At 31.7% G+C, this 18,635-nt stretch overlaps 2 protein-coding genes across 2 annotated transcripts; both read right to left on the reverse strand.

Annotated features, from left to right (window-relative positions):
- Positions 1 to 63: 63 nt before the first annotated feature.
- On the reverse strand, positions 64 to 5,562 carry LOC141708809 (uncharacterized). Its single transcript, XM_074512602.1, has 15 exons — positions 5,272 to 5,562; positions 4,545 to 4,841; positions 4,332 to 4,420; positions 3,735 to 3,835; positions 3,482 to 3,604; positions 3,246 to 3,315; positions 2,884 to 2,970; positions 2,714 to 2,779; positions 2,494 to 2,586; positions 2,179 to 2,235; positions 1,952 to 2,080; positions 1,762 to 1,852; positions 1,352 to 1,440; positions 978 to 1,171; positions 64 to 433 (listed from the first exon to the last, which is right to left on the reverse strand). Exons 2-15 carry the CDS (start codon positions 4,762 to 4,764, stop codon positions 331 to 333), a joined length of 1,512 nt encoding a protein of 503 aa, XP_074368703.1. The 5' UTR covers positions 4,765 to 4,841; positions 5,272 to 5,562; the 3' UTR covers positions 64 to 330.
- A 7,650-nt stretch (positions 5,563 to 13,212) lies between these two features.
- On the reverse strand, positions 13,213 to 18,260 carry LOC141708810 (putative LRR receptor-like serine/threonine-protein kinase At4g30520). The gene is made up of 11 exons (XM_074512603.1): positions 17,732 to 18,260; positions 17,504 to 17,636; positions 17,343 to 17,414; positions 17,098 to 17,241; positions 16,917 to 16,988; positions 16,693 to 16,752; positions 16,453 to 16,553; positions 16,236 to 16,370; positions 15,777 to 16,121; positions 14,058 to 14,446; positions 13,213 to 13,862 (listed from the first exon to the last, which is right to left on the reverse strand). The coding sequence occupies exons 1-11, from the start codon at positions 17,826 to 17,828 to the stop codon at positions 13,503 to 13,505; spliced, it is 1,908 nt and encodes a 635-aa protein (XP_074368704.1). The 5' UTR covers positions 17,829 to 18,260; the 3' UTR covers positions 13,213 to 13,502.
- Between the last annotated feature and the right edge of the window lie 375 nt (positions 18,261 to 18,635).

The raw sequence follows: 18,635 nt of genomic DNA on the forward strand, positions 1-18,635 counted from the left end.
AGGTTCAAGATGGCAGTTATACATTTCTATAGCGAAATTCTTGCAGGTTGTATAGGCTGTGAATAGCAGGAAAACTTCTTTACTGTAAAGTTTCGAACCATTGTAACTTTCATATAATCGGAGACTCTGATTGTTTATTGGTATATATGTCTATAAGATAAGTTACATCTAATTACACTAATGAATTTTATATATGTCTATAAGATAAGTTACATCTAATTACACTAATGAATTTTCAGATACAGATTGAACTGACATCTTGTAACATGTTGTAATAATCATCTAATCATACAATACAACAGTGGTCTGCCCGGGATCTAAAAGGTGCATTCATGCTTGTATGGCCTCCTTACTGTCACTTTGAGGGAGCCACTTCTCTGCTATTAGTTCGGCATGCTGCTCCAAATACTCCGAGCTATTCATCTCTGTTAACCTGTGTTAATGTTTCAACCACATTTGAGAGCGGCACACAATTATAGAACACTACCTTATTTGGTGGTGCAAACTCTACTCAGATTAAGCTAAGCAAATAAAATTCCACTCGGAAGCAGAATCCATAAAAAATTGAAATGTAGGAAGCTTTATCATACTAACTTTTCCATGAAGACCCAAGGCAATTTGCAAATTTTAAAAAGTTGTACAAAAAATTGGTTGCAAAAGACATTGTGAAAGCATTATATGTATGATGCACTTGATAGAATTTGTGATGAACCAACATCCGGATGTAATAAGTTCTCAATGAAAGAATGCTTCCTCTTTATGTAGGTTTGCAGAATAGCCCAGGAAACCAGGCAAATTTGGTTACTAGTTTACTACTAATAAAATGAAAAAACCCGAAGGACACTTGCAAAAAATAGGACATGCTTAAAGATAGAGATCAGGAAGACAAGCATAGTAAACATGAATCACATCTGTTTAAGGAAAAACAGATTCTTGTGCTAGATTGATAAAAAGAGATGCACGGAAGATAAATAAACCTGCTAATTGTGCGTTCTTTAGCAAAACCCAACTCATTATCCACACAAAGATCAAAATCATCATTTTTTCTTGATCTTGAAGAGGTTCGAGGTGCCATCTGTTGTGCATCAGATATGGTTACAATCCTCTCAAAGAGGTCAAACGGGGTCCCCTCAGCTGAGCACATTAATCTGGCTTTATTCTCATACATTACCTGTATATAATATACATATATATACTGATTAGAGCGCATATCGCAAGTATGACTTCCAATATTTGTAGTACGAGACTCTTGTACTTCAGATTCATGGTGCAACCTTTTCCAAGAGCTACGATACTGTGGGATTCTATACATGTCCAACTGTTGAAATCAGTTACAAAGAAAATGACTAACATCAACTAGAGTAACAAACCGATATGCTGCTGTCCTGTTGTGGAGCCCAAAGATAGGTACACCATCTAATACCAAGGTATGAAAGCTCTCTGCACAAATAACACGTTTCTTAGAAACATATTTCCAAGCACAGTACTTTAGAGTGCGCTGTTTTTTTATGTTATCTCAAATATTGAAAACAAATGAAATGAATTGATAACTGAAGTGAACCCACATGACATAAGAAACATATAGAAAGCCAAATGATTTATACTTAACACTACTGTGATAGTGTAATATGTTGTTCTTGGAGAGTTGATCTTGTTTCAACAAAATTTCATTTAAGAAATCCAACTACCAAGCTGCTTGGTAGCAGCCAAGATAACTTGTATGCATATGTATGTGGGAACACTTTAACTGACATGACTTACTAAACAATCCAAAATAATCTGCAGCTCCAAGAGGTCTGTCACAAAGTTCCTCAAACGGGAAGTACGCACAGCCATTAGCACCAAGTGGAACCTGACAAGGAAAATAATTAAAATAGAATTTGTTAGATATATGCCTAAATAAAGCATTGCTACAGAAGTATATGAGGGAAGGAGCTTAGTTCATACACACCAGCAATCTCCTTCCCATAACAACTTCCACCTCTTGCGGATGAGCACTATGACCACCAATCAATTGTTCAAACTTCTCCTTTAGGATGTCTGACTCATATCTTTCGATGAAATAAAATCCTTGCTCAGCCTGCAGTGCAGGTTAGGAATAATAAGGCACTAAGAAAAAAGTAATGAAGTACGACGATTTTTGTGTAATTAAAAAGAGTAGATTTAATATTACTATACCGAAGTCATTTTCCGATAGTCTGTTGAAGAACCAATCTCATGAGCTACACATCTTTCCTACATTTAGACATTTTCCAAGTTACTTATCCAATAAAACAACAAAGTTAAAACTTGAATATTGCCCAGCGTAAACACTATGACAAGTACTACTCAGTAGCAAATGACCAGATAAGCTCAAACCAGCACAAACGTTTCTACAATGTCAAAAGTGTCTGTTAAGGATTTAGAAATCAAACTTTGTTTCTTACATTGCTAAATGAGAAAATCACTGGTTTTAGCTTTTCTGATCACCATATTTACTTGATTAATGTGTACCTTCAAAGTGGCAATGAATGGTAGAAAAAGATCTCTTTGCAACCCACGTTCATAAAGGTTATCTGGAGCCCGGTTTGATGTAGCAACAAGAATCTACTTTCCACGGATCAACAAATGAACACAAAGGAAATTATCATGTCATACTCTAGAAGTGAACCAAAAGTTGAACTGAAGAGAGAGGATACTCTCAGATAATAAAACAGGAGGTTTGTTGACTTACAACACCGTTATTGAACAAATGTCCAAACAATCGATTTAGGATTAACGCATCAGCAACATCAGTAACCTTTAAGACAATAGGGAGAAGGGAATATGAGAAAACCAGAAAAGATAAGGACAGTCAAACACCATCTACATTAAAACAAAGATACTTGAGAAGCCATGACATACCATAAATTCATCTAGACACAACAAAATTGATTCGTCAGAAATTTCCCCTGCAACAACTTCAAGGGGATCAGCAACACCCCTGTGTTTCTGCGATATATTATTTAAAAATTACTGTCCTGCCATCACTATATTATTCTCCAACTGGAACCAACAAGAAAAAAATGCTACAAAGCATAGTCTGAGGTGGTGTTTGTTGTGGTATTCAAGCTGTTACTACAGCTCATTACCAAGATGTATATATTTTGGCTCTTCCTAGTTCAGGGATAGATATGCACAGGAAATCGTAGATAACAGGAGACCCTACTTGAGATTGAATGAGTGACAAAGTTTAGACCTAATAGGATACTATGAAATATTCTTACCTGCAAGCGGCTGTGGACAGTCAACATGAAGTCGTGAAAATGGATCCTCTTTTTCCTCCAATTTGAAGGCCTGGTTGTACAGACACACGAAGATACATTACTAAACAGTACAAGGTAGCAGGTAGCCGCTTCAGAATTTCTAAAACAATATGCTTATCTACATAAGTGAAAGGATTACTATTTCATATCAATATCAAAGTATTTATAAGGGAAATCATTAATAACAAATTTCTTACAGTTGTTCAAAAAACAAATCCATCAGCATAGTTTTTCCGGTGCCAACTCCTCCATATAGATAGAGACCTTTCACTGGTGAGTATGATGACTGTGGCATGAAACGTGACCATAACCACCTACTCCTGAAATTGGACTAAAGTTTAAACCGATATGTACATAGTGGCAAGAATCAATTGCAAACATACAAATTGCAATTTGCAACATCCCTAAGTAGTTTTAATGCCTAAGGTCAAAATTTATCAAAGAGTTTACCTTCCTGATTTTTCTGAAGCAGTATACCGATCTAGACGACAAGCATCAGCTAATTCGACAAGTTCATCATAAAGTCTTTGAAGTTCTTTTAAGGTTCCTGTCTGGCAAAGGTAACAAAAAAGTACTTTATTAGAGGAAAGCTAGGAGGTTATTTTAAATAAACCCATTTTGCTTACAGCTCACTGCTTTTCCAAATTTTGGAACAAAAGTTACTTAACTACAGTTAATTTGAGGTTACTTAATATACCATGATAAGAAGTGCATCATGTGATTGCAACACAAACAATCAATTGAATGCTTAAATTTTGAACATCTATTGCATAGAGAAATTCATAAAAGAAAGAATAGGTGATTATACAAACAGTGCGTCAACAACTTCTATTAGCAAGCTGAAAAACCTGAAAATTATATTTAAGTAAAACTATGTATGCAGGCAAACATTTGGAAGCGTTCTACTGAAGTCGATGAATCTAGAATACCTCATCCAGTAATAATAAAAGGAAGTCATCTTTTTTCGAACTGGGGAAATTAAAAAACATAATATTCATTTGCCAAAGCAAGTGAGCTGAAGATATTGTGACTAATACTCATCTATACCTGGCAAGCATCACCGTCCACAAGTTCCCCTGCAGCAATTCTACGTTCATACTCCACCAAAGGGCCAGAAGGACCGGAATTGCTCAATTCTGTAATATAATCAATAAAACCCAAAGCACATAAATGAGATACAGATAATTAGGCAAAACCACTATTACAAATTACAAAAAACAATAAAGGTAAAAATTAAATGATAAAAAAATGCTAACATACCTTCAATAGCATTTCCTGAAACATCAGCATATAAAGTTCTTGATATCACAAAAGACCGGTGTCCGCGTAAGCATTGATCAGCAATGTAAGACTGCTTATACAACGACTTGAGATTTGTATCAACAAAATAACTTCTCTTGCTTATCCCACAATAAACTATATCACTTTGGCGACGAAAAGCTGATCTAAGATATCTCGCGCAAGCAACAAATTTTCTCATCTTCAAATCGAATTCCAGAAATATAATCACAACCTTAATGAACACCTCCAGCAAGTGCTCATAAGTCTCTAAATTATCTGAAACAATTTATAAAAACACTATTCAAAATCATCTTATCAACTAATAGAAAGAATTCAAAATTTTCAATCTTGTACTAAATGAATATCTGTTAGTTGAAGCACTATTAGTATTAGGTAATTACTATTCAATGGTATCAAACAAGCTATCTTTTTTTCTTTTTCTAGCAAAACAAGAATATTAAACAAAACCAAGAATAAATTACTTTACAAAATTCACATGATCCATTAAAAGAAACAAATTTGTGTGGACATACATATATGCATATATACAAGCATAATGAATCAAGAATTACAAACAATGCAAAATCTTGATAAAGAACAAGAATCATGAACAATTATGCAATAAAGGTGGAAACTTTATTAGAAAATTATATAAAAAGATTAATTTTTTATGGTTTTCTGCAGTCAGAGAAGTAAAAAGACAAACCTGGATGGGATAATCTTGGCAAGAACAGAGAATTGATACACAATTCAAGAAAGATCAAGGACTAAAGTGGTTAGTAGTTGAATTGATGATTAAATAAATATATTATTTTTTATGTTTTTTTGGGAAAGATAAATTTTTTAAAAAACATGTAAAGAAAAAAACATGTAAGCAATAATCTCTGGGACTCCTAGAATTTAGAAAGGTTTGACAATGGGATCAGGGTCTCCAAGACTCTTTGAGCAGGCTGCTTTGGGAGTTGTTTCTTTTAATTTGTTGTTATGAGAAAAGTAGTGTGTGTTTGTGTGTGTTTTTTGTATAAGTATGTGCTGTTTTGACACATTGTTTAACTGTGGACTCCTCTTTTCTACTTCGGTCTCTAAAAATGTTTCTTATCTGTGTTGGACATATTTGTCAATACACATTTTTAATATCTTTAATTTCGTATTAGTATTAAATATAAAAATTTCAATATAATACTCATAAATAAGAATTTAACAAGATCACTCATGATTATATTTTGATCATATAAATTAGATATAAATTAGTAGTCAATCGTTTATCATAAAGAAAAAATAAAATCATTTATCATAAATTAAAATGAAAAACGTAATAAGGGACGAAGTGGCCAGCGGGTATTAGATTAGATTCTTGCTCTTCTGATAATATGACTCATCCAGCGTGATAAACCGAGTTATGTGTGGTCATTGTCAGTGGGGCGCCGGTGAAAATATATTTATTGTACTTGGATATTCGAATATTTTCTAATTTTGTGGAGAAATTGCTAAAAATATTATTTATTTTTTTACGATTTTACTATTTTTCAAAATATATGTAAAACTACGATTTAATTAAAATTAATGAGATATACAATTAATTGTATCAAATTTTTTAGCTATGTTCAAGGTTGAATCTAGTCGCATATATACCAAATAGGTTGTATCGAGTTAAAAAAAAGTATAGTTTTTTAAAAAATTGAAAGATATAATTTTTTTTGTTTAAAGAATAAAAAAATTACAATTTTTTTTCCCAAATAATCAATTTCACAAATATATTCTTTTGCCCATAAGGATTGATTCAGTTGGTTAAAGAGAGATCACTATCTTTGGTCTTTATGTCTTCTTTATCTTTATGATTATGTTTGCTGCCCGTCGTGTAAATATGATTTATCTCGGTTCACGTGATTTGTATGTTATTATGTTTGCGTGAGCACGTGAGATTTAACCGGTAAATACCCTATATTTAACGGTTAAGGGTTCACGACAATAAAAAATATAGATATTTTTTTTTGAAAAAAAAGTCCCAAGTTTTTTTTTTTGTAAGTCAATTTTGTATCAAACTTCACACTATACTCTCATACTGTATTATATTAATAGTTTTATCCCCATTGGTGGCCGTCGGAGGTGGTTCCAAGTTAACACTCCAAAAAGTATGATTAAAAAGTAAGGTTTGGTAATTATATCCAAAATTGTCATTCTTATTATAAATAAAAAATTAATTAATATATACCCAGAACACGTCAGTTCTAGTCTTCTTACGTAAACGTCGCCTCTAGTTAGAAGAACAATTAGTTTAAGTAATTATTAAAATACTAAATGGTCCATTTTAATATAAAAATATTTACAAAATTATTGTGTAATCAGTTTTTTTATTATTAATTTATACACTTGCGGACTGTAATAACGTATCTTTATCTGACACGCAAACCGAGGAAGTTACAAAATTGTACTCCATTTATCCCTCCCATTTGTTTACACTTTCTTTTTTTGGATGTCTCTTCCAATTGTTTACATTTCAAAACTTTCCAAAAATGGTAAGATTTTTATAATTTTTAAAATAACTACATCCACTACTTCTCTTCACTATACCCATTATATATATAATATTAATCGATCCCACTACTTTACTTACTTTTTTAACTTTTCTCCACTATTTTATCATTTTTCTTAAACTCCGCGCTCCACCCAAATGTAAACATTTGGGAGGAACGTAGGGAGTAAACAAATCGAATTTAAATAAATTGACACGTATGACGTAATGCAGAGTCCCATTCCCCATCACCTTCACCTACTGCGCTGGATAAAGAAGATTGGACTACCCACTACATTAAAGTAACAAGTTGGAGCATAAAACTTAAGCCCAGCCCATACCCTTCCATCGGATAATAACAACACTCTTGTGGTCCATGCCCGTCACCTCCGAAAAAGATAAAAATATGAACTAATAGTTGGGGTATCTTACATACTCCACTGATAATTAGATAACCTATCGGCTAAAGTTGATCAATTTTTAAAAATTGATCATTTTTGTTAATTTTATATATAAATAGGCTAAAGTTGTCCTTCACCCATCCAATCCTCCACTATATACGGTAAAATCTTAATTAATTAATAATTGATAAATTAATAACCCATTTTAAATTAATATTAAAATACAAATGTTTGGGTCCGATATAATATCACCCGTGCATAAGTTATATTAATAATTTAATAATATCATTAAATTAATAAAATTTATGGATTCCAAAGTTATTATTATTTTTAATAATTTATAGAGGTTTTTATTGTATAATGGACTTAAGAGTATCTCCAACCATTATTAACTAAAATGTCTAGGTGACATAATTATATACATATTAGCTAAAAACCATACTACTCCAATCTTGATACCTGTTAGCTCAAAATTTAGATATCATGTATCCCAATTTCTATATCTGTTGATTCTGTAGTCATTAGCTAAAATATTTACTTCATATTTCTATCAACTTTCTATCTTATTTTAACCTAACTTTACAAATCAATACAAACATATATTCATATTATATTTATATTATATATATATGTGTGTGTTAATTTTTTTATTTCATATTTAATATTTTAACTTTATGTTATATTAAGTGTTAAAATATATTTTTTTTATTGACCAATTTTATTAATTATTTTAAGAAACATTACATATTTATAAAAAATATTAATAAATCTAATCTAATATAATATAATAAAATATAATATAATATAAATATAAAATTTTATTATACATATAAGTATATATTTTTAACACATATAAGTGTCTTATTATAATTAAAAATATATATTTAATATTTTTTCATTAAATATATATTTTATTTGTATTTGTATTTAATTAAATATTTAAATTTATTTTAACATGTGAAATTTCCATATATATGAAATAATTTGAAAATTCATATAATATATTATTGTTGAATTTAACTAATCAATATAGTTAATACTACTAGAACAAATAACCTTACAGATTTAACAAAATTATCATTTTAGCTATTATAGTCGAACATGTTGTAATGGATAATTATATAGGTTTTATTGTATAATGGACTTGATGGGTAAATGTATGGTCTGCCTCTGGGTTAATACACAAACACCGGTATGATGGCAAAAGTGAAGTACAATGAGTCCACTTAATTTGGCCTAGCCCCATTACTGTCTTTGGTTATGCACATTTATCATGCTTTAAAGCTTGAAATCCCGCGTTCAGTCATTCGGATGGGTTGACATTTACTCCCCCGTCCCATTGAATTATCCTATGGAGGGTTGGGCGGGGAGTTTTAAAAAAATATATAATTTAGTAAAAGTAATATAATAAAACTAGATAAACGTATACATCCCAGTGCGACGGTGCTCAGAGCAAGCAGAAGAGAGGGGAGGACCCCAAATCCTCATTGCCTGGTAGGTAGGAACTGTGAAAAAAATGGCAGTTGCTTCGCAGGGTCTACTGCTATATTTCATCATTAGTGGGCTAGACTGATCGGCAGGGCCAATGTTGGAGTAAGGTATTCTCATTTTTCAGGCTCCCACTCTTTTTATTCCTGCCGTTTATGATTCGCCTTTTTCATTTCTTTCATTTTATCTTTTTATCTCTTTAGTGTTCGATTTATCTGTAAAGCTGCTATTTAAAAGGAGTAGATTTTTAACGCTAATCGTTCTTTATTTGCTTTTTTATAGGAGTATTTTTTATGTCAGACAAGTAACTAAGGAATAATTTCTGCATAGTTACGACTTAGTTGTTAAATTCAAGCCTATCTACAGAAGTTTTTTTCAGAGTTTAAGACTCTACAAATCATCTCTTCAAATTCGTTCACTAACTATGAAGTAGATTATTCTATTATCAAGTTTAGTCCCATGTAAAACAACCCTTATAAAAATGTGTTTAAGTTAACGTTTTATCTTAAATATTAAATATTGACATGAGCCGCTTTCGCTATGAGAAAAAAGATGATGGGGTTTATACATAAATTTAAACGGAAACGTCTATAAGTATTTCCGCTCATAATAGTACATCTAATAAACAATTTAATAACTAATACTCCTGCATTCCCCCACTTAAACTGGACCGAGTGACAATTTTTTAAGTTATAAAATAGATCAATTTGACAAGAAAAACCTAACGAGCCAGTTTAGGGGGACCGAGGATTTGCTCCGTTTAATGTGCATTTCGTTTAAGACTACAATTTTTTTTTTATCTTAGAAAACCCGCAGCCGCTACCCTTCGGTTGCGTATCGGGTAAACTCTACGGGAGTCATAAGTGATATGTTCTAACTCAGGATTCAAGAGTCATAATCATAAATTCTCCTCCCATGAAATTTGAAATTTCAAATCACTTTATTTGAATTATCATTTCAAATTTTTATATTTATATTTAAAATTTGAATGTCTTTAATTATAAATAAAATTTAAATATATATATATATATTCATTTACTTATTCAAATATGCTATTTAATCAAATTCAAAAATTCGAATGAAATCCAAGTTTTCAAACCAACTCGTATATTTGTAGATGTTAGTCTTTAAGTGTAACATTATACTGGATAACAATAAGAAATATTTAGAAGAGATATATAGGGGTGAACAAAAATTGAACTAACCGCATAACTCGACCCAATCTAGTCCTATTTTTGACCGAACAAATCGAACTATTTTGAACAGAAATATAAAAGGATTTTTTAAAACTCGAACAAATTGGGTTTGGTCAAGGTTTATTGTATTTTAATCCTTATCCCATCTGAACCAACCTGTATATATGTTATTACAATTTATGTGTTACGATATACAATTTATTAATTTTCTTTGATTTATCGCAGCCTATATCCCATATTTTCTCTTCAGTTTTTTCTTTTCTTTTTTCGTATGATCAAATAATTTGCTATATTATACTATGAAATATCTGCTTATAATATTTCACTAATTTATCTTTTTAGTCTTGCATAACAACTCAAACAATATAATATATGCTTGCTTAACTAGAGCATAAGAGCATATTCAACGCTAATAACCTGTTAGGTATAATATCTAGTTGTCACTCTATTATACATAATATGTAAAATATACATCACTCCAACGTTATTATCTGTTAGGTATAATTTTAGATAACGAGAAATTAACACGCTACATCTGTTGATTCATATCCCATCATCTATATTAATCCACGTCATCTACCCGGCTAAAATTCTTATATGTAACCCTAGTTATATTTCATTATAAAGTTTTTGTTATATATGATCTATATATAACATGCTATTTTAAGTCTTTTTTTCCAATATTTAAGATACTTTTCAAATATTTAATTATGATTATGAAAATAATGTATATATGTGATTATTATTATATGTATTGATGTACTATTTATATTTTATCTATAAAATATTAATGTTATGTAATATTAACCATAAAAATGTTCCTTTATTTTTAGCTAAATCTAAAAAATTCTAATATAATAATATTAAGATATTTTTTCTATTAATTTTTAAGAATTTTAATATATTTTCAACCAATCATAATAATTTGTTATTATTATTTTATAATGTTTACTTTAAAATATTGACATAAATATAATAATGTTAATTAATTTACTTTCAATAATATATATTTACAATTATTAAAAATTTATTATTTTGAATATAACTAATGAATATACCTAATATCATCGGAGTAAAAACACTTACATGTTCAATAAAATTTTAGCTAATTATATTTTAGCTAACAGTTTTGACTATTATTCTTGGAGATGCTCAAACGGTGGTAAATAAACGAATTTTTTATTTACTACGATAAGCAATGTCAGTCTAAGTTGATATTGATGATTAATATTGACCAAATTATTTTGGCATTGGTAGAAATGAAGTCTAAATTGATGTTGTTGATTAATATTAACCAAATTATTTTGACATGAGTAGAAATGGAAATTATCGAAGATACCATCAAACTAAAGGAATAAAGATACAAATTTAAAGTAGAGTAAGAAAAGTTAATACATAAAATTCATTAATTTCAAATCAGGAGAAAAAACCCACCTAGATAGCCACGTTAGTTAGCACATAAAGTTTGTGGCATAACTTTGAACCATAATATTGATTTTGTTAATATACATTGAGTATTTTTTAACTACCATTTTATATAAGTCTACAGAACTACATAAAAATTGGGAAAATTTGGAGACTCTTTATTCAACATAAATTTAATAGACCCAAAATCCGATCAACCCAACCCGATTTGACCCAACCTAACATACAAAGGATATGGTTAGGTTGAAAATATATTTTTGAATAAACGAATTAAATTTTTAAAAGGGTTGGGTGGTGTTATAGCCTCTAAATTGAGCTACCCAATCCGCGTTCACCCCGATATGGATAATGATAGGGATGACAATAGGGTCGGATCAGGTCAGGTATTTCAGAATTCATATTCAAACCTGAAATTTTATCCATATCCGAACCCGATCCGAACCTGAAAAATACCCGAAATCCGATTTTTTTTGAATTGGATTTTCATAACCGAAACCCGTACCCGAACCCGAAATCTGAAAATCTGTATAATTATTGATATTACAAGTGCATGGGATTGAACACGCAACTTACAGAGAAAGAGTTTTTAACGTATCATCTTCAACCATTCCATTACATTATTAATTGTGTTATTATATGTATAACTAATATTTTAAAAAATAACTCATTTGATACCCAATTTTTTAGATTTATCACTAAAAGATGTTTTGTTAACCTTATAACGTAATCACCCGTTTAAATGATTGAATAATTATATTTCATTAAATTTTTTAATTAAATAATTTATAACATAAATATAAAAACATATGTTCTAAAAATTATATAATAATTTGTATAATGTATATTATATAAAATTATATATATATAATATTATAATATGTTATATATAAAATTCTAATATTTATATATAATAAAATATATATATATATATATATAATAATTCGGGTTTTTTCGGATTTCGGGTTCAGATTGAGTTTCGGATTTCGAACCGGGTTTCGGATGAGTATACCTAATATCCAAATCCAAAAAATTTCAGGTTTAAAAATTAAATTTAAAGTCAAAAAATTGGGTTCGATAAATCTCCACATTTCGGATCGAATATTTGTCGGATCAGATTATTTTGCCATTCCGGATAAAGATCGAAATCAGATGGCGTCATACGGCTCTGCAAAAAGCACATATGTGAAATTGACACTCAGCCTGCCATTCAAACTTGTACAAACCCATCCAGTCATTCATCCATCAATTTATGATGTCCGGAATCAAATTTAGAAACTTGGGGGTTGGGGCACAAAGTTCCTGACCAACTCCCCTTTCGCTTTAGCATTTCATATTTGCTTTAACCAGTAGACACCTCCCCTTTTTCTTTTACTCTCTCCCATGTATTATCATTTCTATTAATAAATACATGAAACGTTTGTATATTTGTTTCACTCCCAAGACTTTGAAGATTAATATGCACATATACCTTCTACTTAAGTGAAGACTCCTACATATATATGTATTATGTATACAACAAATAAAAAAAGGATCATGGTCCCTTATATTCAATTGTTGAATGCAGTAGGGCCAAATTATCTATTCGAGCTTAAACTTTTATCTGTAAGCAAAAAATTATAACGAAATAAAAACATAATGGTATGCCAATCATCTCCAAACAAGGACACTCTTCCTTCCTGCTAGGAGTCTACTACCACACTAAAAACATTTATCTTCATGTAAACTGAAAAATCACTCTGGCAGTTATTTACCACATATACAAGTACAACCCCACCAACTACATTACATGGAATAGACTAGATAAAATACAAAAACATATACACGAGTGAACTAACAAAAACCAAGAAATTTATTTCCAGGTGAAGAATGCCCTATATCTTACTTTTGACCCTGTTAATGACCCCTACTACTAATACTATCTTGGACCAGAGAGCTCTATAGCATGGGCATCATGGTCGTGGTCCATCATCATGTCAAACATACTGCTTGAATAGTCATGATCATGGTCCCCGGACATGTTTATACGGCGTGACTGCGAGTAACCTGGGTTCGAATTCATATTGTTATGCTTATGGCACGCTGCCCATTTTTCCGCTAGTCCGTCTCCCTCCAGCATCCGGACCACTTCGGACATCTTCGGGCGGTGGGCCGGAAGGTATCGAGTGCATAGTAGAGATACTTGCACCATTTCTCCCACTTCTATCCTGTCATAGTTGTTCCCAAGTTCCCTATCTACCAACACTTCTACTTTCTTCTCTTCATGTGTTCTCTTCACCTACATCAATCGAAAAAATGAAATCTCGTTAACTCTGAAATTCGATTTTTTTAAATGAACTTGTAAACCATGTTATTATGTTAATACATGCTTGTAATCTTTGTCTAATATTTTAATCTTCACATGCAAATCATATATATTATAGGATAACTAATTGATCTTGTTAAGCTAAAATATATTGCTGGAGAAACTTACCCATTCAAGCATAGCCCCTTTCTGATTAATGGTCTTCCCCGTCTTTCCTAGTTCAAGAACTCTCATCCCTGTAATGAGCTCTAACAAAAGAATGCCAAAACCAAACACATCTGTCTTATCAGATGATTGGCCGGTGGATAAATACTCTGGAGCAATGTGTCCAACAGTGCCACGTACAGCAGTAGTGATGTGGGACTGACCATGGTCAAGGAGCTTCGCAAGGCCAAAATCTCCAACTACGGCTTCGCAGAAGTCGTCTAAGAGAATATTAGCTGCCTTCACATCCCTGTGGATTATTTTTGGATCACATTGCTCGTGTAAATATAGAAAACCCCTTGCAGCTCCTATTGCTATTCTCTTCCTAGCATTCCAGTCCAGTGCTGGTTTTCCTAAGAATTGAATAACCAAGGTTCCAATGAAATATATATTGAACGAGCTATACATAAATATAATAAAACAAAACCATCCGAATAAATTTGGAGTCGTTCATCACATCTCATGTAATTTTAGTGCATAGTAAATACTTAATTCGCCCTAAGAAAAAAGAGCGATACTTTCCCTCTTTCTTGTCACGACCAAGGAACCTAATCACGTCAAAAAACTAAATTAATTTAATTTTTCTTGTATCATTTGCATGCTAAATGAAATTCTATATTTGTGTTGATGTTCAATCTATTGAAATGCATTTAGTAAATTAGGCAAACATTCAGGATGCAATGTGAAGTCTTGCGAGTGAAACATGATCAAAGATACAAATACATGTCTCAATTATAAACCGTAAGCTGTTCCTAATATATTGTCATATAATTTGAACTTTTAAGCAAGAGGACTACATATTTAAGGAGCATCTACTACAAAAAGTATATGTACTTGTTTTGATTAAACTTTAAATTATATGATTATTATTATGCATGTATTTGCATCTATGTATTTGTATCTATGACCAGGTCCCACTTGCAAGACTTCTCATTGTATCCCGATTGTTTACCTAATTTGCTATAAGGCTTAGACTATATTGAACCTCATCTGCCACAAATATATACATGAGTTTCATTTTGCATTTACTACAAAAAAGACCACAATGTAAACCTTAAAAATTAAAATTATCATCTAGCTATATTTAGCAACTAAATACCCTTAAACTTTAACTAGACTAAAAATCCACATGTAAATTTTCGGGCTACATAGGACAGAAAATTTTATTTCAGCAAACAGAGAACACCAAAATAATTTAAAATTTAGGAATTTCTAAAATAACTAACCTTTCTTTTAGCTTCTATAAACACCCTATGGATATGATAGTTTACAATTATTGACAACGCAATTTCCTACATTCTTTTCAAAAAAATTATCTTATGCAGGTTCCTCAAACTCAAGCATGTCACCACAGGTGTATTTGAAATAGTCCATACTCATTTCAAAGGGAAAGTAGAAATGCAAAGCACAGCTAAACATGGTCCCAATCTCCACCTACAGGAGGGAAGTTAAAAACCACAACTTATACTTCCTGTTACCCCCCGAAGATATATGGTAGTCCCAAATAAATTCATATGACATGTACTATAATTAGGTAAATTGAGCTCCAACATATGACATGTTAGAAAAACATACTTGAGGTGTATAGCCCATGACTGTAATTAACAAATGTTACAAGTGACAATGGAAGAAGCCATAGAACAAAATAGTTCTAACTTATAAGCAGGCAAGAAAGATACCAACCTGTAAGCCTCGAGGCCACACTACCATTGGACATGTAAGGATACACAAGTAGTCTCTCATTCGGGGTAGCACAATATCCTATTAAGCGGAGCAAATTCCGGTGAACAGCTAAGCTTATCAGCTCCAATTCTGTTCGAAATTGTAATTCCCCAGTTGTCCCATTCAGGTCTTTTAATCGCTTTACAGCCACCAATGTCCCATCCCCAAGCTTTCCCTTGTAGACGTTGCCAAAGCCTCCCGCGCCAAGAATGTTCTTTGAACTGAAACTGTTTGTTGCAAGGTGGAGCTCCTTAAATGTGAAATTCCTTAGGTTGCCTACGCTTATCAGATCCTCTTCTTGCATGCCTACGATATGTAAACAAAGTAAAATAATAGTCTCCATTATTAAGAGTGCACCAGCTTATTGCTAAATTCTGACGCTAGGTAAAACATTGAGCTGAAAATTGGCAAAGTACCAACCGTTATTGTTTAGAATTTCTTGCTTTCTTTGCTCAAATTTCCTCCACAAGAGAATAGCAGATACTGATAGAATAAGTGTAACAAAGCTGAGACTGACCCCAAGAGCAACTGCTAGTTTCTTGGAGTTACGTTTACCTGAACAATATAACCAAAAATAAATAAGTATACTCAAAGGAAAACAGACTAAGATACCAGTTTAAAAGTTCGGAATTGGTACCGGAGGAAGAATTTAGGGAAAATGAAAGAGGAACGGGAGTAACTGATCCAGAGCAACCTTCATGGACATGGCTTCCGCAAATCAAAGTGTTCCCCAGAAAACTATATAAAGGGAAAATTATGTGAAAGCAAAACGAAATCAAACACACTTTACCAAACTGATGAATAAATAGAAAACTACACCAATTGTACACATATCTTCTGTGAACAATTTAAACTAAATAAGGAACAACATGCATACTTGAATGTTCTTGCTGGAAACATAGGTACAGGACCACTGAGATTATTGAATGACAAATCCCTGAATAATAAGAGAACCTCATTCATCATTCACAATCTGATTTCATATTCACACACTAGGAGAAACTAAATGCTGTTTAAGATTCCTATAATAACATCAGTAACATCAAAAAAATAAAATCAATAAACAAACAGTTGTTAAAGTATAAACAGTTTAAAGCTTACAGGAAAGTAAGCTGGGGGACTCTGACCAAATTCAATGGAAGAGCTCCAGACAAGCTATTGTTGTTCAATCTTCTACTTATTACACATTCACATGATCAAACATAATACACAGAGATCAGAAACTGAAACAACAAAGAACAAAAGTATATATATTTTTTTCCAAAAATAAATTTATTCCTACAGATACTGAAGGCTATTCAGCAGAAGCAAAGACTCAGGAACTTGACCAAACAGCTTGTTATTAGACAGATCCAATGTCTGAAGATTATGAAGACTGCCTAGTCCCACTGGAATTTCACCTGTAATATTATTGTTCTGCAACAACCTGCATCATAAATAACAAATACATTATAAATTCATATACAAGTAACAATAATATACAAATATATGTAATGTAAGTTTTGGTTTGTTGTGATATGTACATACACTTGTTTAAGATTTGTAAGATTAGCTATTTTCCCAGATAAAGACCCTGATAAACCCTGGCTTGGAGCTCCTCTACAATACCAAAACATTGATAAAAACTTCAAAAAATCAGAGATTAATAGCAAGTAAAATACAGAAAAATAAAAAAGATTGTTATTTACAAGGAAGTAACGAGATTATCAGGGGAACAAGTGATCATAGCCCAACTACATGGATCAACAGAGTCCTCATCCCAGTTGTTTAAAGCTCCATGTGGGTCTATAAGCCCACTTCTTATACTTATCAGAGCTTCGACTGCAATATATAGTCAACAAAACCAATATGATTAATAAAAAATAATAAAATCATATGGGATATTCTTAAATTTTAAAGAGTAGAGTAGTGTGTACCTTCAGGATTTCTAGCTTCAAAAGCAAAACAAGTGAACAGGGTAAAAAATGGCAAGATTAGTAATAGGAAGAAGGAGGTCATGCAATAGCTAGCCATTTTGGTATTGTTGAAAAGTACAGGATATCTTAACGTCTTAGGTTAGTTAACTGTTAACACTTGTATATTTGGTAAATTCAATAGCCTTGTGCATGTGTATTTTTAGCTAATTCTTGAAAATATTCTTGTTGGTGTTTTCAGGGGTCACTATTTAGCATGGAGAAGGAAGAGAAGAGTGAATAACACAGAGAGGAGGAATGAGGTGAGAGATAGTAGATGGAAGTAGAAGCATAGAACTGAGAGAGAGAGAGAGAGTGGAAGAGAACTTTTGAAGTGTTTTGGAACTAAAATGTATATAAATCTCCCTTTGCCCGCGGTTGCTTGTTGCAGAACAATAACCAGAAGGTTAGCTTTTTTTTTTGAAAAGGAGAGAGAGAGAGGAGAATAGCAGAATCTATGTTATTGTTTGTCAGGACTCAGGAGTGAGCCCTTTTGAGGTGAGAAGCAAAATATTAATCCCCGTCCCAATTTATCAGTTCGATTTGATTTTTACACATAGTTTAAATATATTTACCGAATAGTTTTGTTATTTATTCAAAAAAAATTAAAAAATAATCAACCAAAATATAAGTAAACTACCTGTAAAAGTCATACATATATTATATTGGAGTGCTAGTGCAATGTAGATTGTAGACTGTAGTCTGTAGTGGCAAATAGATAAATGAAAAAACAGTGATGAGATTTGATTTGAGGGTTGGAGTGGTGCTGTTTGATAGTCTAGAGGGGGGTGTAGTCAGTAGTGTAGGTAGACTCCCGGACTGAAAGAAAAGACTAGACACCAAAATACAACACACAATCTTATGATTA

The sequence above is a fragment of the Apium graveolens genome, chromosome 2 (assembly GCF_009905375.1).
Source record: "Apium graveolens cultivar Ventura chromosome 2, ASM990537v1, whole genome shotgun sequence".
Taxonomy (NCBI): Eukaryota; Viridiplantae; Streptophyta; class Magnoliopsida; order Apiales; family Apiaceae; genus Apium; species Apium graveolens.